The following is a 15432-nucleotide window of genomic DNA, read 5'->3' as shown; positions in this document are numbered from 1 at the left end:
GCCAAGATGCGTGACATCCGTTCAAGTGGCAGCGGCTTAACCTGTCTCGGGCTTCCCCTGTAGCTTTCTCCTCGTCCTTCCACGACCACCGCGCACTGCGCGTAAACAACACCAGGACTCGGGAGGGGGAGATGAAGACAGCCGGGTGCCGTGCTGTGTCCACACCGCCGCGTTTATGCCCCGTGCGCCGACGTTTAAGAGGCACTCGCTGACGTCACTTCCCGCAGTGTGGCTGCACGTTGGCATCTTTGTGCGCCCGTGCCGGGTCTCTAACGTAGGCACCGGTTCGCATGGAAGTCGACGGTGCTCATCTTATGGACAGACTCTCCCCCCGCCATAGGAACGTGCAACTTCCACAGTCACTGGAACTTCCACGGTTAACATCTCGGCACCGTGGCACCATGGGGTGCCACAAGCGGCAGAGTGGGGTGCCAAGGTGTTCACTCCCTCGCCTGGTCTACAGGAGGTCGTGGGTTCTATCCCGACCCTGACGCCTGGATATGCCGACTTTGCATGTTCTCCCCGTGGTCGCGTGGATTTTTCCCCGATTCCTCCAGTTTTTTCCTCCACATTTAGCAACAAGTGTTTTAGAGCATTTGGCTGATATAAATTTGCACATGATAAGCCACTTCATCGAGGTATCATTTGTGCCCAGGTCGCTTCTGAAAAAGAGCTACATAGCTCAGTGGGCCTTACGTGGTAATATAAAAAGAGTTTGTAGTTTAGCTTACTAAACGGGAGATGGGCATTGATGCCTCGACGCTCGTTTGAGCAGCAGGAACCCACTCCGTCACTCGTTGGCTGCTGGTAGTGATGCCCTTGTTGGCTCCGGGGGCACCGGCGTCACCACCACCACAGCAGGCAGAGAGTGCCAACTCCGTGTTCCTGGCGCCTGCTGCCTCCACCACGAACGAAAACGAGGGCTTTAGCGCCGCCGCAGAATGCTCGACAGAAATCCCGGGGAGATTAACATTCAGCGGAGGGCTTTGATGGCGCTGCACGGCGCCGCGATGCTTAGGAGGCACGGTTAAACGGAAGCGCATTACGCGCTAATCTGCAGGGGGGGGGGGGGGCACGCTTCGCCGCCGCGTCAGGTGACATAGGTACGTCGCCCGAATCCCATTAATTTCCCCCCCCCCCCCCCCCGGCTTACACGCGCTTACGAGCCGATAGCGCTCAAGGAGCCACGCTCGTCCAGCCCGCGCATGGGACGAGGTGGGCGAGCGCGGTGCCCAGCGCCACGCTCGCCCACCTGGATACCTGGATACCGCTTCGTGGGGAAGTTTAGTGGTTTTATGCTTGATATAGGCTGACTCCTGCCATAGGAATGTGGAATTTACACTTCCAGCTTCGGGCAATTCTGCTCATTCTCACTCGTATGCTCACTCTCCCCAATCTTCCAACTCTAATCACTTGACTCCGCACTCGCTCCCACCTGGCTCTCCCTCTCGCGAGGAGTGACTTCTGCCATCTGCCTTGGCGCTGTTCATCCCTGGCCAGGGTCCAGGCCTCACCGCCATTGACTCCCGACCTCCCTATCACATCCCCCCCCTCCCTCCCCACCCCTCATTCCCCCTCCCCCTCCATTCCACCCATTCCCCCGCGGCGCTCGGCCCAGCCAGTTTACTCAGCTCCCATCCGAACACAAATCTCATTCGTGGAGATTTATGCTCCGGTGGTGACGGCTGCCAACAGCCAGGGAGATGGATGGCCGCGGCGCTGCCGACTCCGGGGAACGGCCCAGGAGCGCACGCGCCCTGCCCCGGCACGTGCTACGCGGCTTATGGAACGGGCCCGAAGGGAGCTCTGACCATGGCACGAGCGCACGGATACAGGCTCGGAGGAAGATCCGAGATGCGCACGCAGGGATGACGAGTGGTGGCGAGAGATCTCACTTCCGGCCCCCCATCGTCTCTCAAAGAAGACGGGTTCGTGTTGTGTAATTCAAGAGACCAGAACGAGTCTCATTTGCAAGAGCGACCTGGGGCTTTAGGTCTGCGAGTAGAGGGTGATGATTGTTGCTGCGTGTTGAATCGAGATTCATTAATTTGCAACATCACAAAATCTTTAACGTCCACTGTGAAGCAGCGCGTAGTATCATCGCGGTTATTGAGCACCGCGGTAATAATCGGGGCGGCCGCTGGATTCGAGCCAAGAACCTCGGCAGCGAGAGGCAAACGCGCCGCCGCTGAGCCGCGTCCCTGCTCCTTTGGTGGAAGAGGGAACTGAAGAGGAAGAAGAAGAGACGCGAGCTGCATCTCGTTCGTCGTTGTGCGTTCTTTCACGGTTTTCGCTCGTTCGGTTGATTCAACCGCCCCGCACCGTCCGTTGGGACCCCGCGTGGGAACTCGGCAAGGCGCTCGTGTCTGCAGCCACAGCATGGATATCACGCGAGGTTCCCTGTTCCCACATTGGCTTTAGGTTATAGTTTTATGGCCAGAATCCTCAGCGTAAAACCTCCACCAGCCGACGAGGTTGGCACGTTTACACGGATATTATTATTATTCCAAGCGGCCCACGTATCGATGAGAGCGGTACAGCCTCTACTCATCCGACTCCTTCTACTCCTCGCCGGTGGCTCGAGGCTTTTCCGCAACCGAGCTCAACATCGTGATGGTTCTTGACGCCTACCGGGCCGCGCGCGTCCTCGGTCGCTGGACCCCATCGTCTGGAACTTTCCACCGCTGACGCAAACTGAAGAGTTAGAAGCACCTCACGCTCTCTCTCTCAAAAACCAAACGTGAGCTCAAATCTCAGCCATTCTTCGCGGGGCTCCGCAGCCCCCACGTGTCTCGTCGTCACGACGATGCCCTCGCGTCTTCTCGGACGGCGCGACCCTAGAGGGGGCCACGTGACGCCAGATCGCGGGGTCTCTCGGGTTATTTTTTTGCGCTGGCTATGGACGAGGAGCAGGAGGAGGTTGAGTTAGGGTTGGATTGGCAATGCTGTGCGTTGTGCGCGGCGGGTGCAGGTGGGGATGGTCCATTTGGGACACCAGGAGGTCGACGTCTCAGCCCTGATGCAGCGTGTCCGCGTGCGTCCGCGCATCCGCCCACGTGCGCGCACGTGTGTGCATGCGTGTTGGTTTTATTCTGCGCGCAAAGTACACCTAGGCTGGCACAAGCACCTTGATGACGTCACCACCACTTAGTGGCAAATGGCGGTCTTTCCAAGTGTTTGCATGTCCATGTGTGTCTGCGTGTGTGTCTGTGTCTGCGCGTGTGTCTGTTTGTAACTAATTAGGGTCCCCTGCTCCTCCCCCCCACCTCCCTTGCAGTTTGAGGATTTGTCACGATTCCCCGGTTTTAATTTCTATCAAATCTCTTTTCGTCTTGTTACATTGTGGTGCATCTAGAAGCCTCTAGTGGCTGCAGGATGATACACGAACGAATCGCAGCACGAGTAGAGTTGTTTTGGTGCACCTCTGCCAACATGGCAGCATCGTCAGAGAATCAGAGCGTAGGATTCTGTATCATCGTTCACGCGGATGCATGCACGTACGCATGCTCATTGATTTCGTTCGATGTGCGTATGCCTATGTGCTTGTAGGTGTGTATGTATAATTCAGCTTTCATGAGAAAAACGTTCACACACAACGTGTGCCTATGCTTCCGTGTGGTAGTGCAGTGGTTAGCGCGTTGCGCTATGAACCCGGCGACCCGAGTTCCATTCCCGCTCACGACCAATACCAGCGACGAATATTTGAACCGGTCCTGGGCCTCCCCTAGGTCGACTCGGCCTCAAATGAGTACCTGGTGTGGGGTGTAAACATCGCCACTGGGGAGAAAAAGGTGCCGTGCCGGCCTTCATAGGTGCTACTCGCTAACAGCACTTGCTGCGAGAGTCTGTTCAGGCTGTAAGGGGGGATCTTTGTGTGTCCTTGGTGTGTGCATTTGAGTGTGCACATTCACTCGTTTATAATTCACCTTTCACAGAATAATTATTTTAACTCGCACGCTCGCGCGTCCGTGTCTCCTTTTGTGCGCCCCCCCCCATCTCCATCTCCCTTCCCTCCCCACGCGCGACGCACAGGCGAGCACTGCGAGGTGAACGTGCGCTCCGGCCGCTGCGTTCCCGGCGTGTGCCGGAACGGCGGAACCTGCGTCAACCTCCTGGCCGGCGGCTTCAAGTGCGAGTGCCCGTCCGGCGGCTACGAGTGGCCGTACTGCGAGGTGACGGCGCGCAGCTTCCCGCCCCAGTCCTTCGTCACGTTCCGCGGCCTGCGCCAGCGCTTCCGCATGACCGTCACCCTCACGTAAGTTGGCGCCGCCCCCCCTGCACCACCCTCCTCCTGAGCCCGCCCCCCCAATCCCCCCCCGCCTCCCCCCCATCACTCCGCGTGGCGCTCGGCACGAGCGTGCATCCGGTACCTTCGGTGACCCCCAGCTCCTGATCTCGAATGACCGCCTGCTGAACTACGACTCTTTAACTCCTCTGGTTGGAAAATGTTAACTAACCCTTGGCTCCTGACCTTCAATCCCTATCTACTCACCTATGATCCCTATCTCTTGACCTTCAACCTTGGCTGCTGACCTGTAACCTTTCACTCCGGATCTGTAACCTTTAACTCCTGACTTATAACCCTTCACCTCTGAGTGCACTCCTGACTCTCGCCGCTCTCCTCCAACCTTCGCCTGAAGTTTGATGGCAGTTTGATGCTGGGACTTGCGGCAACCTGAAACCCCGACTCGAACATCGATCCGAGTGGAGAGGAGGCCATGTCCCCGAGTGACGTTAATCAGTGGCAGGCAAAAAAGTCTCCCCAGGCCCGGACGCCTGTGGTGATGAACTCAGCGTTGTTGGCGCTATTGCTGGAGACGTTAGGAATTGGAATTTTGGGAACAATGGTGCGCTGTCTGCGAGCGATGCTAATCTTAGAATAGAATGCGACAACAACGAACCGAATCGGCGTGAAATTACATTCTCGGGGAGCGCCAGCGCCGCCGCCGCCGCCGTGCGTCTGTGATGCCGCGAGCCCCGGCGATTTGAGTGCCGCCAGGCGGCGACCGCGCCGGGCTCAGGGCGCGGCGGCCATGCCAGCACCGACCGATGGCACCATGCGACCTCGTCGCCCATGCGTCCACCGCTCGTCCCGCGGGTCGGGTACGCGGCCCGGCCTTGTGCCGTGCCGTTTGAGAGCAGGGGCCGGCCAGTCCGGTCTCGGCCAAAGCTGCCAAAGCTCGCCAAGCCCCGTGCGGCCACAGGGCCCTAGTCCGGGTCAGGCTGCGTGGCCTGTGCTGTTCAGCAGAGTTTGGTGGTGACTGGAATGGGGGCGGCCGTGGGCCGGCTGATGAATTGGTGTTGGTGGAGCTCAGCCAAACCAGGTCCACTTGGGTGGTGGGCGGTAGTGGAGTTGGGAGACGTGGGGAGCGGCTTGGGAAGGTTGGTTTTGGGGGGGGGTCAGAATACCCCCCCACCCCCCGCACAGTACATGATTGGGGCTTAAACGGGTTGATGAGTGCGGGGAGCGATGTTACGTGGGGTAGGGGAGTCTCAGTGAGTGTGTGTAAGTTCGCTTTCATAGGGGCTCGCTAGAAACACTTGATCCAACAGTCTGTTAATCGCATAAGCAGGGAACCTTTGTATTAGTAGTTGTGTGTGAGTGTGTGTGAGAATGTGTGTCAATGGGTATAAGTTCATGTTTCAAGTGTATTTTGTGTAACCCGGCGAGAACTTAAGAGACCAGGAAGTCTCATTTGCAAGGGTGACCTGGGTCACGAAATTGACAAAAGGAATAACAAACAAAAGAAATCTGTACAAAAACAATTGCATCACATGATGAGGAATTGGAAATATTGCACAAGCACAAATGAACGTTTACATCAAAGCTGAACATTAATTCCCTGCTGCGCAAATCTGCTGGGGCAGATGCCCTCCGTATTGAACACAGCACAAATTACAAAACTAAGCTACGTAAACATGAAACAGATTTAAGGTAACTATATCACTACTATTTAAACAAACAAGGATGTATGTGTGAGAGTCTGAGCACATGCGGGTGAGCAAGTGTGTGTGTGTGCTGGCCTTCATAGGTGCTCGGTAACAACACTTGCCCCAACAGTCTGTTCAGGCTATCGGGGGGATCTTTCTCTGCGTGTGGGGAGTGGTGGTGCCGTGATAAGCGCATCGCGCTACAAACCCGGTTACCCGAGTTAGATTCCCGCTCACGGGCCAACACTGATGGCGAATATCTGAACTGGTCACGGGCCTCCCCTAGTTCCATTCAGCCTTAAATGAGTACCTTGTGCGGTATCTGAATATCAGTCCCGGGGAGACAAAGGTGGTGGCCGGGCGTGATGCTAGTCACCCACCCCCACATGTTTCGTGCCCGCCTTAATTGGTGCTCACGAACAGCACTTGCCCCACAAGAGCCTACAAAAGGTTATCCGGGGGACCTTTGTCTTAGTGTGTGAGTGAACGTGTGAGAGCGTGTGAGAGCGTGTGAGTTGGTGAGTCACCGGAGAAAATTGAAATATGAAGTTGGCCTGGGTTTCTTTGCGGATGCTCACCCATTCCTGGTGTGGTGTGCGAGCGTCTGCAATCAGAGAGACAAAGGCGGCCGGGCACAGTGTTGGATTGCAGCATCCAGTCGAGTACCTTGCCAGCCTTAGCATGCGTTCGCTAACAAAGCAGCACTTCTCCAAACAGTTTTCAAGGTTAATTTGGGGATCTTTATCTTTGCCCGTGTGTGTCTTTGTGTTATTGTGAGCGTGTTTGTGCGTTCGTGGGTGTAACTTTTGTTTTGCGTAAGAGCACGTGTGTACCTTTGCACGTGTGTACCTTTGCACGTGTGTACCTTTGCACGTGTGTACCTTTGCACGTGTGTACCTTTGCACGTGTGTACCTTTGCACGTGTGTACCTTTGCACGTGTGTACCTTTGCACGTGTGTACCTTTGCACGTGTGTACCTTTGCACGTGTGTACCTTTGCACGTGTGTACCTTTGCACGTGTGTACCTTTGCACGTGTGTACCTTTGCACGTGTGTACCTTTGCACGTGTGTACCTTTGCACGTGTGTACCTTTGCACGTGTGTACCTTTACACGTGTGTACCTTTGCACGTGTGTACCTTTGCACGTGTGTACCTTTGCACGTGTGTACCTTTGCACGTGTGTACCTTTGCACGTGTGTACCTTTGCACGTGTGTACCTTTGCACGTGTGTACCTTTGCACGTGTGTACCTTTGCACGTGTGTACCTTTGCACGTGTGTACCTTTGCACGTGTGTACCTTTGCACGTGTGTACCTTTGCACGTGTGTACCTTTGCACGTGTGTACCTTTGCACGTGTGTACCTTTGCACGTGTGTACCTTTGCACGTGTGTACCTTTGCACGTGTGTACCTTTGCACGTGTGTACCTTTGCACGTGTGTACCTTTGCACGTGTGTACCTTTGCACGTGTGTACCTTTGCACGTGTGTACCTTTGCACGTGTGTACCTTTGCACGTGTGTGTGTTCGTGCGTTTGTGTCAGTCGAGGAGCAGTAGTTTCGTGATTTACGTGCTATGCTACGAGCTTGATGATCCGGCCAACGCCAGTGACGGTTATCTGAACCGATACTGGGCCTCTCCTAGGTCGACCCAGCCTTACATGAGTACCTGGTGCGATGTGTAAGCGTGGTGCTAGCCACGCACCTCTTCGTGTTTCATTCCGGACTTCATCGGTGCTCGCTAACAGCACTTGCCCCAACAGTCTCTTGAAGGCTATATTGGGGATATTTGTCTTTTTTTTACATTGGTGTGACCGTGCGACAGTGAGCGTGCGTGCGTACTCGCACGCTTGCGTGTACGTCCGTGTGTTTTTGTGTGTTATGCTCGCGTTTGCGTAAGAGTACCTGTGTGCGTGTGGGGGAGCCTTGTGCATGACTGCACGTGCTTGCGGTTGGAATCCGACATGGCCCAGGGTGACAGGGGGGGGCGGCCGTCACCACCGCGCCTGTCATACGCTCCTTTTCTCTTCATTACCGACTCGTCACTACTGGGTTACGAGTGGGCGGTGTGAGTGTGGCCCGGGGAGATCGGCACGGTGACGGCTCTCTCAGCCGGACTCGCGCGGACTCGCGCGCACCACGCTCGCAGCTCACGCAGTTAACTCAGGGACTCACAACGCACAGGCTAACAGCTCACAGTATGTATGTTGAAATTCCTTTGCACCGTACGTAGCCAACCGTGCTGATCAGAGGTGTGGGGGAAGGACAACAAAAACAACTCACGAACTAGCAGTTTGTGGCTCACAGCTCATTGCCACAGACTCATGCTTTCAGGCTCATGCAGCCATCTGGAGTGAACCCATCCAGGTGTCGACCTCAATTCGCCGTAGATCGCCGTGAGTTCATCGCAAAGCAGTCAGGTCCACTGATGTTCCGGCAAATCATCGATTCCCTCCAGTCACTCGCTCACTCATCGACAGCCAGTCGTCGGCGTATCACTCTTCTTTCGCGACTACCACGGTTACTGTTCCCATGAACAAGGTGTTCCCGGTCCAGCACACTGCCTGTGTTCTCTCATTCTTACCACGTTCAACCACCGCACTGTAAGTCACAACACCATACTCACCCAGTCACCCACTCACAAGACTGTAGGTCACGTCACCACAAAGACATATCCCCCGTATAGCCTGAACAGACTGTTGGGGCACGTTCTCTTAGCGAGCACCTATTAAGGCCGGCACGGCACACGAGGGGGTGGGTGGCCAGCACCACGCCTGGCCGCCTTTGTCTCCCGAGTGGCGATGTTTACAGACCGCACATCAGGTACTCAATTGAGGCTGAGTCGACCTAGGGGTGGCCCAGGACCGGTTCAGATAATCAACACTGGTGTTGGCCATGAGCGGAAAATTTATCCGGTCGACAGAATCGTAGCACAGCGCGCTTACCGATGCACTACCACTGCCCACCACACACACCCACAACACCACAGACACCCACTCACGCACTCACTCACCACACCGCCACTCACGCACCACACCGCAGGTCAGAACACTTCCCTTTCTGCTTCTTCCCTCGCACGGCTTCACCTTCTAATTCCCTCCTCCCATCATCATCCATCGTCTTTTTTTTTATCCGTGCTCTTACAATAAATCACCTTGGCTCTATTCAGAATCAGAGTATTTATTTATACTGGGTAAATCCGATGAGCTATGAAGCAATTTTTCATAGATGTCCAATAGGGTTGGGTCAGAACGTCACAACAAACAGTGCAAAAACCCATCGGAGTGCAAAGTATAGGAGAGGTAAGCAAATCACTAAAAGTAAATGAATAAAAATAAATAAAGTGTATAAGTACAAGTTGCAAAAGTACATCAATTTCTGACGATTTTTCAACAAGACACGGGATAGAGAAGGGTCCCCTTTAAGGGGATGTCACCGGACTTTCACTGCTGGCATCTTACCCACGCGAGGGGACCCAGCTTTTACGCGCCCTGATTAGAGCGTCCGTCACGGGTCACTCAAACCGAACGTTGCAACTCTCACAGCTGGAATATGGCAAATTACGTGAAAAACCACATTGTGTGTGCAGTCACCGGTGACCGACCGGGCTGACATCATCATCTCCTCGCCACACTCGGGAACGCGGTTTAATCACGGTTGAGAATGCGGTTTAATCACTGCGGTTGGGCTGCTAAAACCCGGATTCGAGTCCAGGATCTCAGCGGTGGCGGCTCCGTGTCTCCGGCCCGGCCATCATTACGAGTCCCCCGCCACCCGGCCTCCTCCGTTTCACTGTCAGTGTGGCGGCGGCGGCGACGTCCTGCCCGCCCGCCCGTCGCTGCTGGGTTTGCGCTGCGGGCCCTCCGGTCCTCGCTCACGGCGATTGGGCATCGGGGGGGGGGGGGGGTCCGTCGCGAACCGCGGCCTCGTCGTCCCAGAGGGGAAGGGGGACGTCGGTGAGGGCCGCACCTTAACGAACGCCAGCGGCGAGGCTCGGACTTTGCACGCTCGGCTAATGTTTAACCCACCACGCGTATTGATTCGGCTCAACAGGGGGTGGGCGGCGGGGGGGGTCGTGAATTACCTGAGGAGCCATGGCCGGACGCCAGGTAAAGGGGCGGTGTGTTTACCCGCTTCTCCAGGTCCCAATGGGGGAGGGAGGCTCCCAAACCTCTCCCGTACCGTGCGATCGACCAGGGATTCCAATTAGCGAGTGTTTGCAAACTCTGAACAGTTTCATAAATAATTATGGGGAGGGGGTGATGGGCGGCCACCACTCAACTTGGCTCCACCTGTGGTTTGTAGGAGTTATGTCATGATTTCTTGATTTATTTTCAACACCATTGCTGGGCACAGGCCCATTGGCCCCAAAACGTTGGGCGGCCAGCAACAATCAGCACTATTATCAAATTTGCAATGGATAAGAGTGTGAAACGTTTGCTGAATTGAGCAAAGCTATTGTTATACGAGCTTGGGGAGAAAAGATACGTCGCCGACGGGAGGAGGGAGTTTCACAGTGGAGCAGAGCGAGGGGAGGAGAGAGGGAAGTTTTGTAACCTGCGGTGTGGCGCGCGGGTGCGTGGGTGAGTGAGTGGGTTAGTGGATTAGCGAGTGGATGTGTGAGTTGTTGTGGCCTCCAGTGTGGTGGTGGTGGCGGCGGTGGCGGCGGAGATGAAACAGTCAACACGGGTGGAAGGATCAAGGAGTGAAATTCACGGGAACGCTAACCGTGGTCGTAGCGATACGAGAGCGATAGGTGGGCGACTGACCGCCGATCCGACGTGGTTGCCGGGTGAGGGCGCGGGGTTGCTTGAGATAGCGATGATGGCGACGATGGATGTGATTGCTCCCACTGTAACGGACATTGATGCAGCAGCCATCATGACGCAGCCGTCGCGATGTAGCCATCATAGCACAATAACTATAATCATGGCCGCGCGCGGTCATCTATCACTGCCAGCGCAGTCCCGTAATTGTTATTAGTTCAGCCGCAGTCTCTCGCTCTGCTCATCCCCGCAAGCTCCTCCTCGCCTTACTCCCTCCTCCTCTTCCTCCTCGCTGCCCCTGTCGCCCCGAGCTCCTTCGCCCGGTCGCTCCGGCGAAGTTGAAACCTCTCGGCCATGGTAGCCGCCACCGCCACCGTCACCGCCAACCGCACGCGCTCTCGGAAAATTCCCGTCCGACCAGATGCGGGGTCTCGGGCGCTCAGATCGCGTTTCAGGGGGCGGCTGGGTGGGAGTGGGCGGGGGGGCGAGAGGGGGGAGATGGAGCCGGAGCTGGCACTGGCGCCAGTTGCGGCTGAGGAGCCTTGAGCTGCCTCCATCACCGGGGGGGGGGCCGGACTGACGACACCTGGCAGGGGCCCAGGGCCACACGGGACCGGTAGTGGTGGTGGGGAGATTGTGGGGGGCGTGGGGGGTGAGGTGTTGTGGGGGTCCACCCCACCCCCCAGGTGTACTCCTCGCCCTCTAACCACGCGCCCCCACCCTGCGGAGATGAGTGAGAGTGACACGAGGAGAAGGAGGGGGGGTGGTGTGATGGGGGTGGCCCTGTGTCCTCACTCGGAGCCTCTCACTTCGGTGACAAACGTAGCCCTCGCGGGGACCCTCCCCTCCCCTCCTGCCCACCCCGCCCTTCCATCTTCTGAGCTTCTCCCGCAGCTCCATAGTAACCGCACCCCTGCGCCCCCCCCCCGGCTCTTTGTGATTGTAATGTGAAGGATGGGATTTGGCCAGGGGACAGTGGGGGTGGGGTAAGAGTGGGGGATGAGGGTGGGGGGGCTTAGTCGGTACAAATTAGCCGGCGTAGTAGGAGATGGGGTCAAAGGTCAGCTCTCCCTGCGATGGGCGCCACTCGGAGTGGCGGTTCCACAAGATTCAAACTCACGCGGCTCCTCTCCCGTCCCCCCCGCTGCCGGGGACACCCCCCCTGCCCCCCCCCCACGGCTCCGTCGCTCTCCCTGTCCCTCCCCGCATCTCCCCCCCCCTCCCTCTCTCCCCATCGCTCGCACCTCCGCCGTGGTGGAGCGGCACCTGCTCGGCCAGTGGCCCTCGCCACCGCTCGCCGCAGTGCCAGCGAAGCGCAGCTTCTCCCCCCCCACCACCACCACCACCCCGAGCCTTGTGAGACGTCTCCCCATCGCCTCGCCTCTCTGGGCTCTCTCTCTCTTCCTCGCCGTGTCTTCCTGCGTTCCCCCCTCGCCCCTCCACAACCCTCAGTTGCCTTTCTCTCCCGCACTGCTTTTGTGTTGGTTGGGGGGGGGAGGCTTTTTTTGTTGTTGTTGTGAGGAGCCTCGGCCTGGAATGCGGGCGGCAGAGTAATGCGGGGTAATGTGTCACGCCGGCCTTTCATGCTGTCCCGTGCGCGCGGAGGGGAGGAGGAGAGGGCGAGGAGGAGAGGGAGGGCAGAAGAACAGGGGAGGGAGGGGAGAGAGGGAGGGAGGGAGGCTGGGGGCACGGCCCTCTAAGGTGTGCTCTTGCGTAAATCCCCTAGTGGTGGTGGGGGGGAGGTGGGGGGACCTGGGCAGGGGTGGGCAGCTCACGAGTGAGGGGGAGGGGGCGGTAGTGGAGGGAGGGAGGGAGGGTGGCAGCCTTGGAAACTCCTTTCAGAAAGGAACACAAAGATGAATCTGCGAGCGGTGTACGGTTCAGGGAAGAGGCGTCACGTTCTGCATCCTAACGATCAAAAGCTCGGCTTTAACGAGCGTGCGGGCGAGCGTGGAGCTCTCCGAGCCGAGGCCCTTTCTGCCCCGGCTTCTGCACGGGGCTACACTTGCAGTCCCCGCGGGGAGAGTTTTCTGCGATCGTCCGCACCCCCCCCACCGCCCATTTCAGAGATTCGGAAACGGCGGCAACGCTCGGTTATTTTTCATTTCGAGCGAAACCTCGGAGGAGCGGAGACACTTTAGTTTTTTTCTATTATCTGCGCGCGGCGGTCAGCGTCCACCCCGCGGGAAGTGGGGACGACTCGTCGCGTCTCCTGCCAACGCTCGTGACGGGAGACGCGGGTGGACGATGAGCACGGGGAGGTTGAGTCTGGTGAAGTCAGCCGTGGCTTCTCTGGGTCTCTCCTTTATCAAACACAATTACTGAGCACAGGCCCAGCAGCAAACAGCACTGTTATCATGGTTGTGATAGATAAGGGTGTAACACGCTTCTTTAATTCGAGCAAGGTTGTTAAAAGAGCTTGGCAAAAGAGACGACCCGAGGTTTTCGAAGTAGAGCAGTGAGAGGAAGAGAAGTGTTGTGACCTGTTGTGAGAGCGAGTGAGTGAGTACGTGGGTGAGTGGGTGAGTGAGTGGGTTCGTGGGCTTGTGGGTGAGTGAGTGGGTTCGTGGGTGATTGAGTAGCTGAGTGGGTGAGTGAGTTAGTGCGTGGGTGCAGGAGTGGGTGAGTGAGTGGGTGATTGAGTTTGTTGTTGTGACCTGCAGTGTGATCGTGGTTGAACACTGTCGTGGTGATGGTGGAGGATGAGATAACACAATCAGTGTCGGGTAGAGACCGAGTCCTCAACATGGGTGGAGGAATCAATGGGTGAAGTTCATGGGAGCAGTGACCATGCTGGTGAGTGAGTGGCCGGAGTGAATGAGGGGTCTGGCTGTCGTATGGGTGGCTGTCCTGTGACAAACCCAGTGTGGGGAGCAGCAGCGTGCGGATTTGGGGGGGGTGGGGGGGGCGGCACCTCCTTGGGGTGTTTTCGCCAAATCCGTGGCAATATCCCCGCATCCTTGCACCTGCACCCCCGATTCTCCCAGGAGGACCCCCGCATCGGAGGGAGTCCGAGCTGCCCGCTTGCCGTCTGCCCTTGCGGGGGCACTGGAGAGGACCTTTGCCAATAAGCATCTGGCACTTGACAAGCATTGGTTCAAAGCAACGCCTGACTGCCGATGAGACAGTGAATGTTGAAACCGGTCCAGAGTTTTACTCTTAATTGAACCGATGCTGTTGGTGCAATAATGCACTCTCAGAAGGAAGCCGTGTGGCTGATGGAATGTGCAAGTTGATGGCATTGTATTCATTTAGAGGGAGAGATTTGTGAAGCAGACAAGTTGTCGCTTGTTTATTTTGTCACCTCAAATTAAATCGGGAGATTAAGCGGAGCCGCCACTGATTGGTGGCAGCAGCCGCTACACACGAACATGGACCTGGGATGGCTAGATAGACCGGTGGGTTGTTGGGTTGGTGGGTGGGTGAGTGGGTGGGTTGTTGGGTTGGTGAGTGGGTGGGTTGTTGGGTTGGTGGGTGGGTGGGTTGATGCGTGGGTGAGCGGATGGGTGGATTGGTGGCTGAGTGGGTTGGTGGGTGAGCAAATGGGTGGGTTGGTGGGTGAGTGGGTTGGTGGGTGAGCGAATGGTTGGGTTGGTGGGTGAGTGGCTTGGTGGATGGGTAGGTTGGTGCGTGGGTGAGCGGATAGGTGGATTGGTGGCTGAGTGGGTTGATGGATGAGCGAATGGTTGGGTTGGTGGGTGAGCGGATGGGTGGGTTTGAGGCTGAGTGGGTTGGTGGGCCAGCGGGCGAGTGAGTGGTAGTGGTGGTTGCGGTGTGCCCCAGTGCCCATTGATCTGCGTAATCACGCACGCGCAGGCGGTGAGCGGTGCGGGGCGCAGCTGCGTGAGGCTCCGTAATAACCAGGCTGTCACACACACGGGCACGCGGCACACACTCGCCACACCGGCCCAGGGGACCACACACACACACACGGCTATAGATACAGACGCTAATATAGACACACACAGATAAGCCCAGATACACACGAAGATATAGATACAGATGCACAGATATACAAAGATAAAGATTACCCCGTGCAGTCTCAAACAGGATTTTGGGGCAAGTGCTGTTAGCAAGCACCTGTGAAGGCCGACACGGCACACGAGGGGGTGGTGTGGCCACCACGACGCATTGCAACTTTTGTTTCCTCAGTGGTAATGTTTAGACACCGAACTTGGTATTCATATCAGGCTGAGTCGACCTAGGGGAGACCCAGTAATGGTTTGGATATTCGTAAGTGATGTTGGCCAAGAGCGGGAACCGAACACACGTCTCTGGGTTGATAGCACGGTGCGCTAACCGCTGCACCACCACTCCCCACAGGCACACACCTTACCTGGGCATCGCCCCCTCCCACACTCCATCCCCCTCACCCCGGACCATCCTTTGACCATCACCACAATCCTGCCTCAGACACAGGCCCACAGCCTGTCTCGCTTCGTGTCCTCTGTGCTGCTGCTGTTTCCATGTGTGTTCGTCCTGCGTATCGGTGTCTGTGCCTCCCCGTGTCTCTCTGCGTGTCACGAGTGTCCCCGTGTGTCTCTCTGCGTGTCATCATCTCTCTGTGCGGTTGTCTCTACGTGTCAGCGTGTCCCTGTGTCGGTAGCGCACTGGACTACAAACTCGGCGAACCGGATACGATTCACGCTCACGACCAAAAACAGTGGCGAATATTTGAACTGGTCCTGTGCCTCCCCAAGGTCGACTCGGCCTTAAATGAGTATCTGCTGCAATGTTTA

The 15432-nt window shown here is 56.9% G+C and overlaps 1 protein-coding gene across 5 annotated transcripts in view; it reads left to right on the top strand.

The window, feature by feature from the left end:
* LOC144943636 (cadherin EGF LAG seven-pass G-type receptor 2-like) overlaps positions 1-15432 on the top strand; it is a 123920-nt gene that overhangs the window by 49224 nt on the left and 59264 nt on the right. For all 5 annotated transcript variants that reach the window (XM_078871287.1, XM_078871286.1, XM_078871288.1 and 2 more), the window contains exon 4: positions 4033-4255. In XM_078871287.1, coding sequence (XP_078727413.1) covers positions 4033-4255 — 223 coding nt within the window. The remainder of the gene's footprint in view (positions 1-4032; positions 4256-15432) is intronic.

The sequence above is a fragment of the Lampetra fluviatilis genome, chromosome 32, assembly GCF_964198595.1.
Source record: "Lampetra fluviatilis chromosome 32, kcLamFluv1.1, whole genome shotgun sequence".
Taxonomy (NCBI): domain Eukaryota; kingdom Metazoa; phylum Chordata; class Hyperoartia; order Petromyzontiformes; family Petromyzontidae; genus Lampetra; species Lampetra fluviatilis.
Note: the sequence above shows the minus strand (reverse complement) of the source record. Positions and strands in the feature narration are given on the sequence as shown.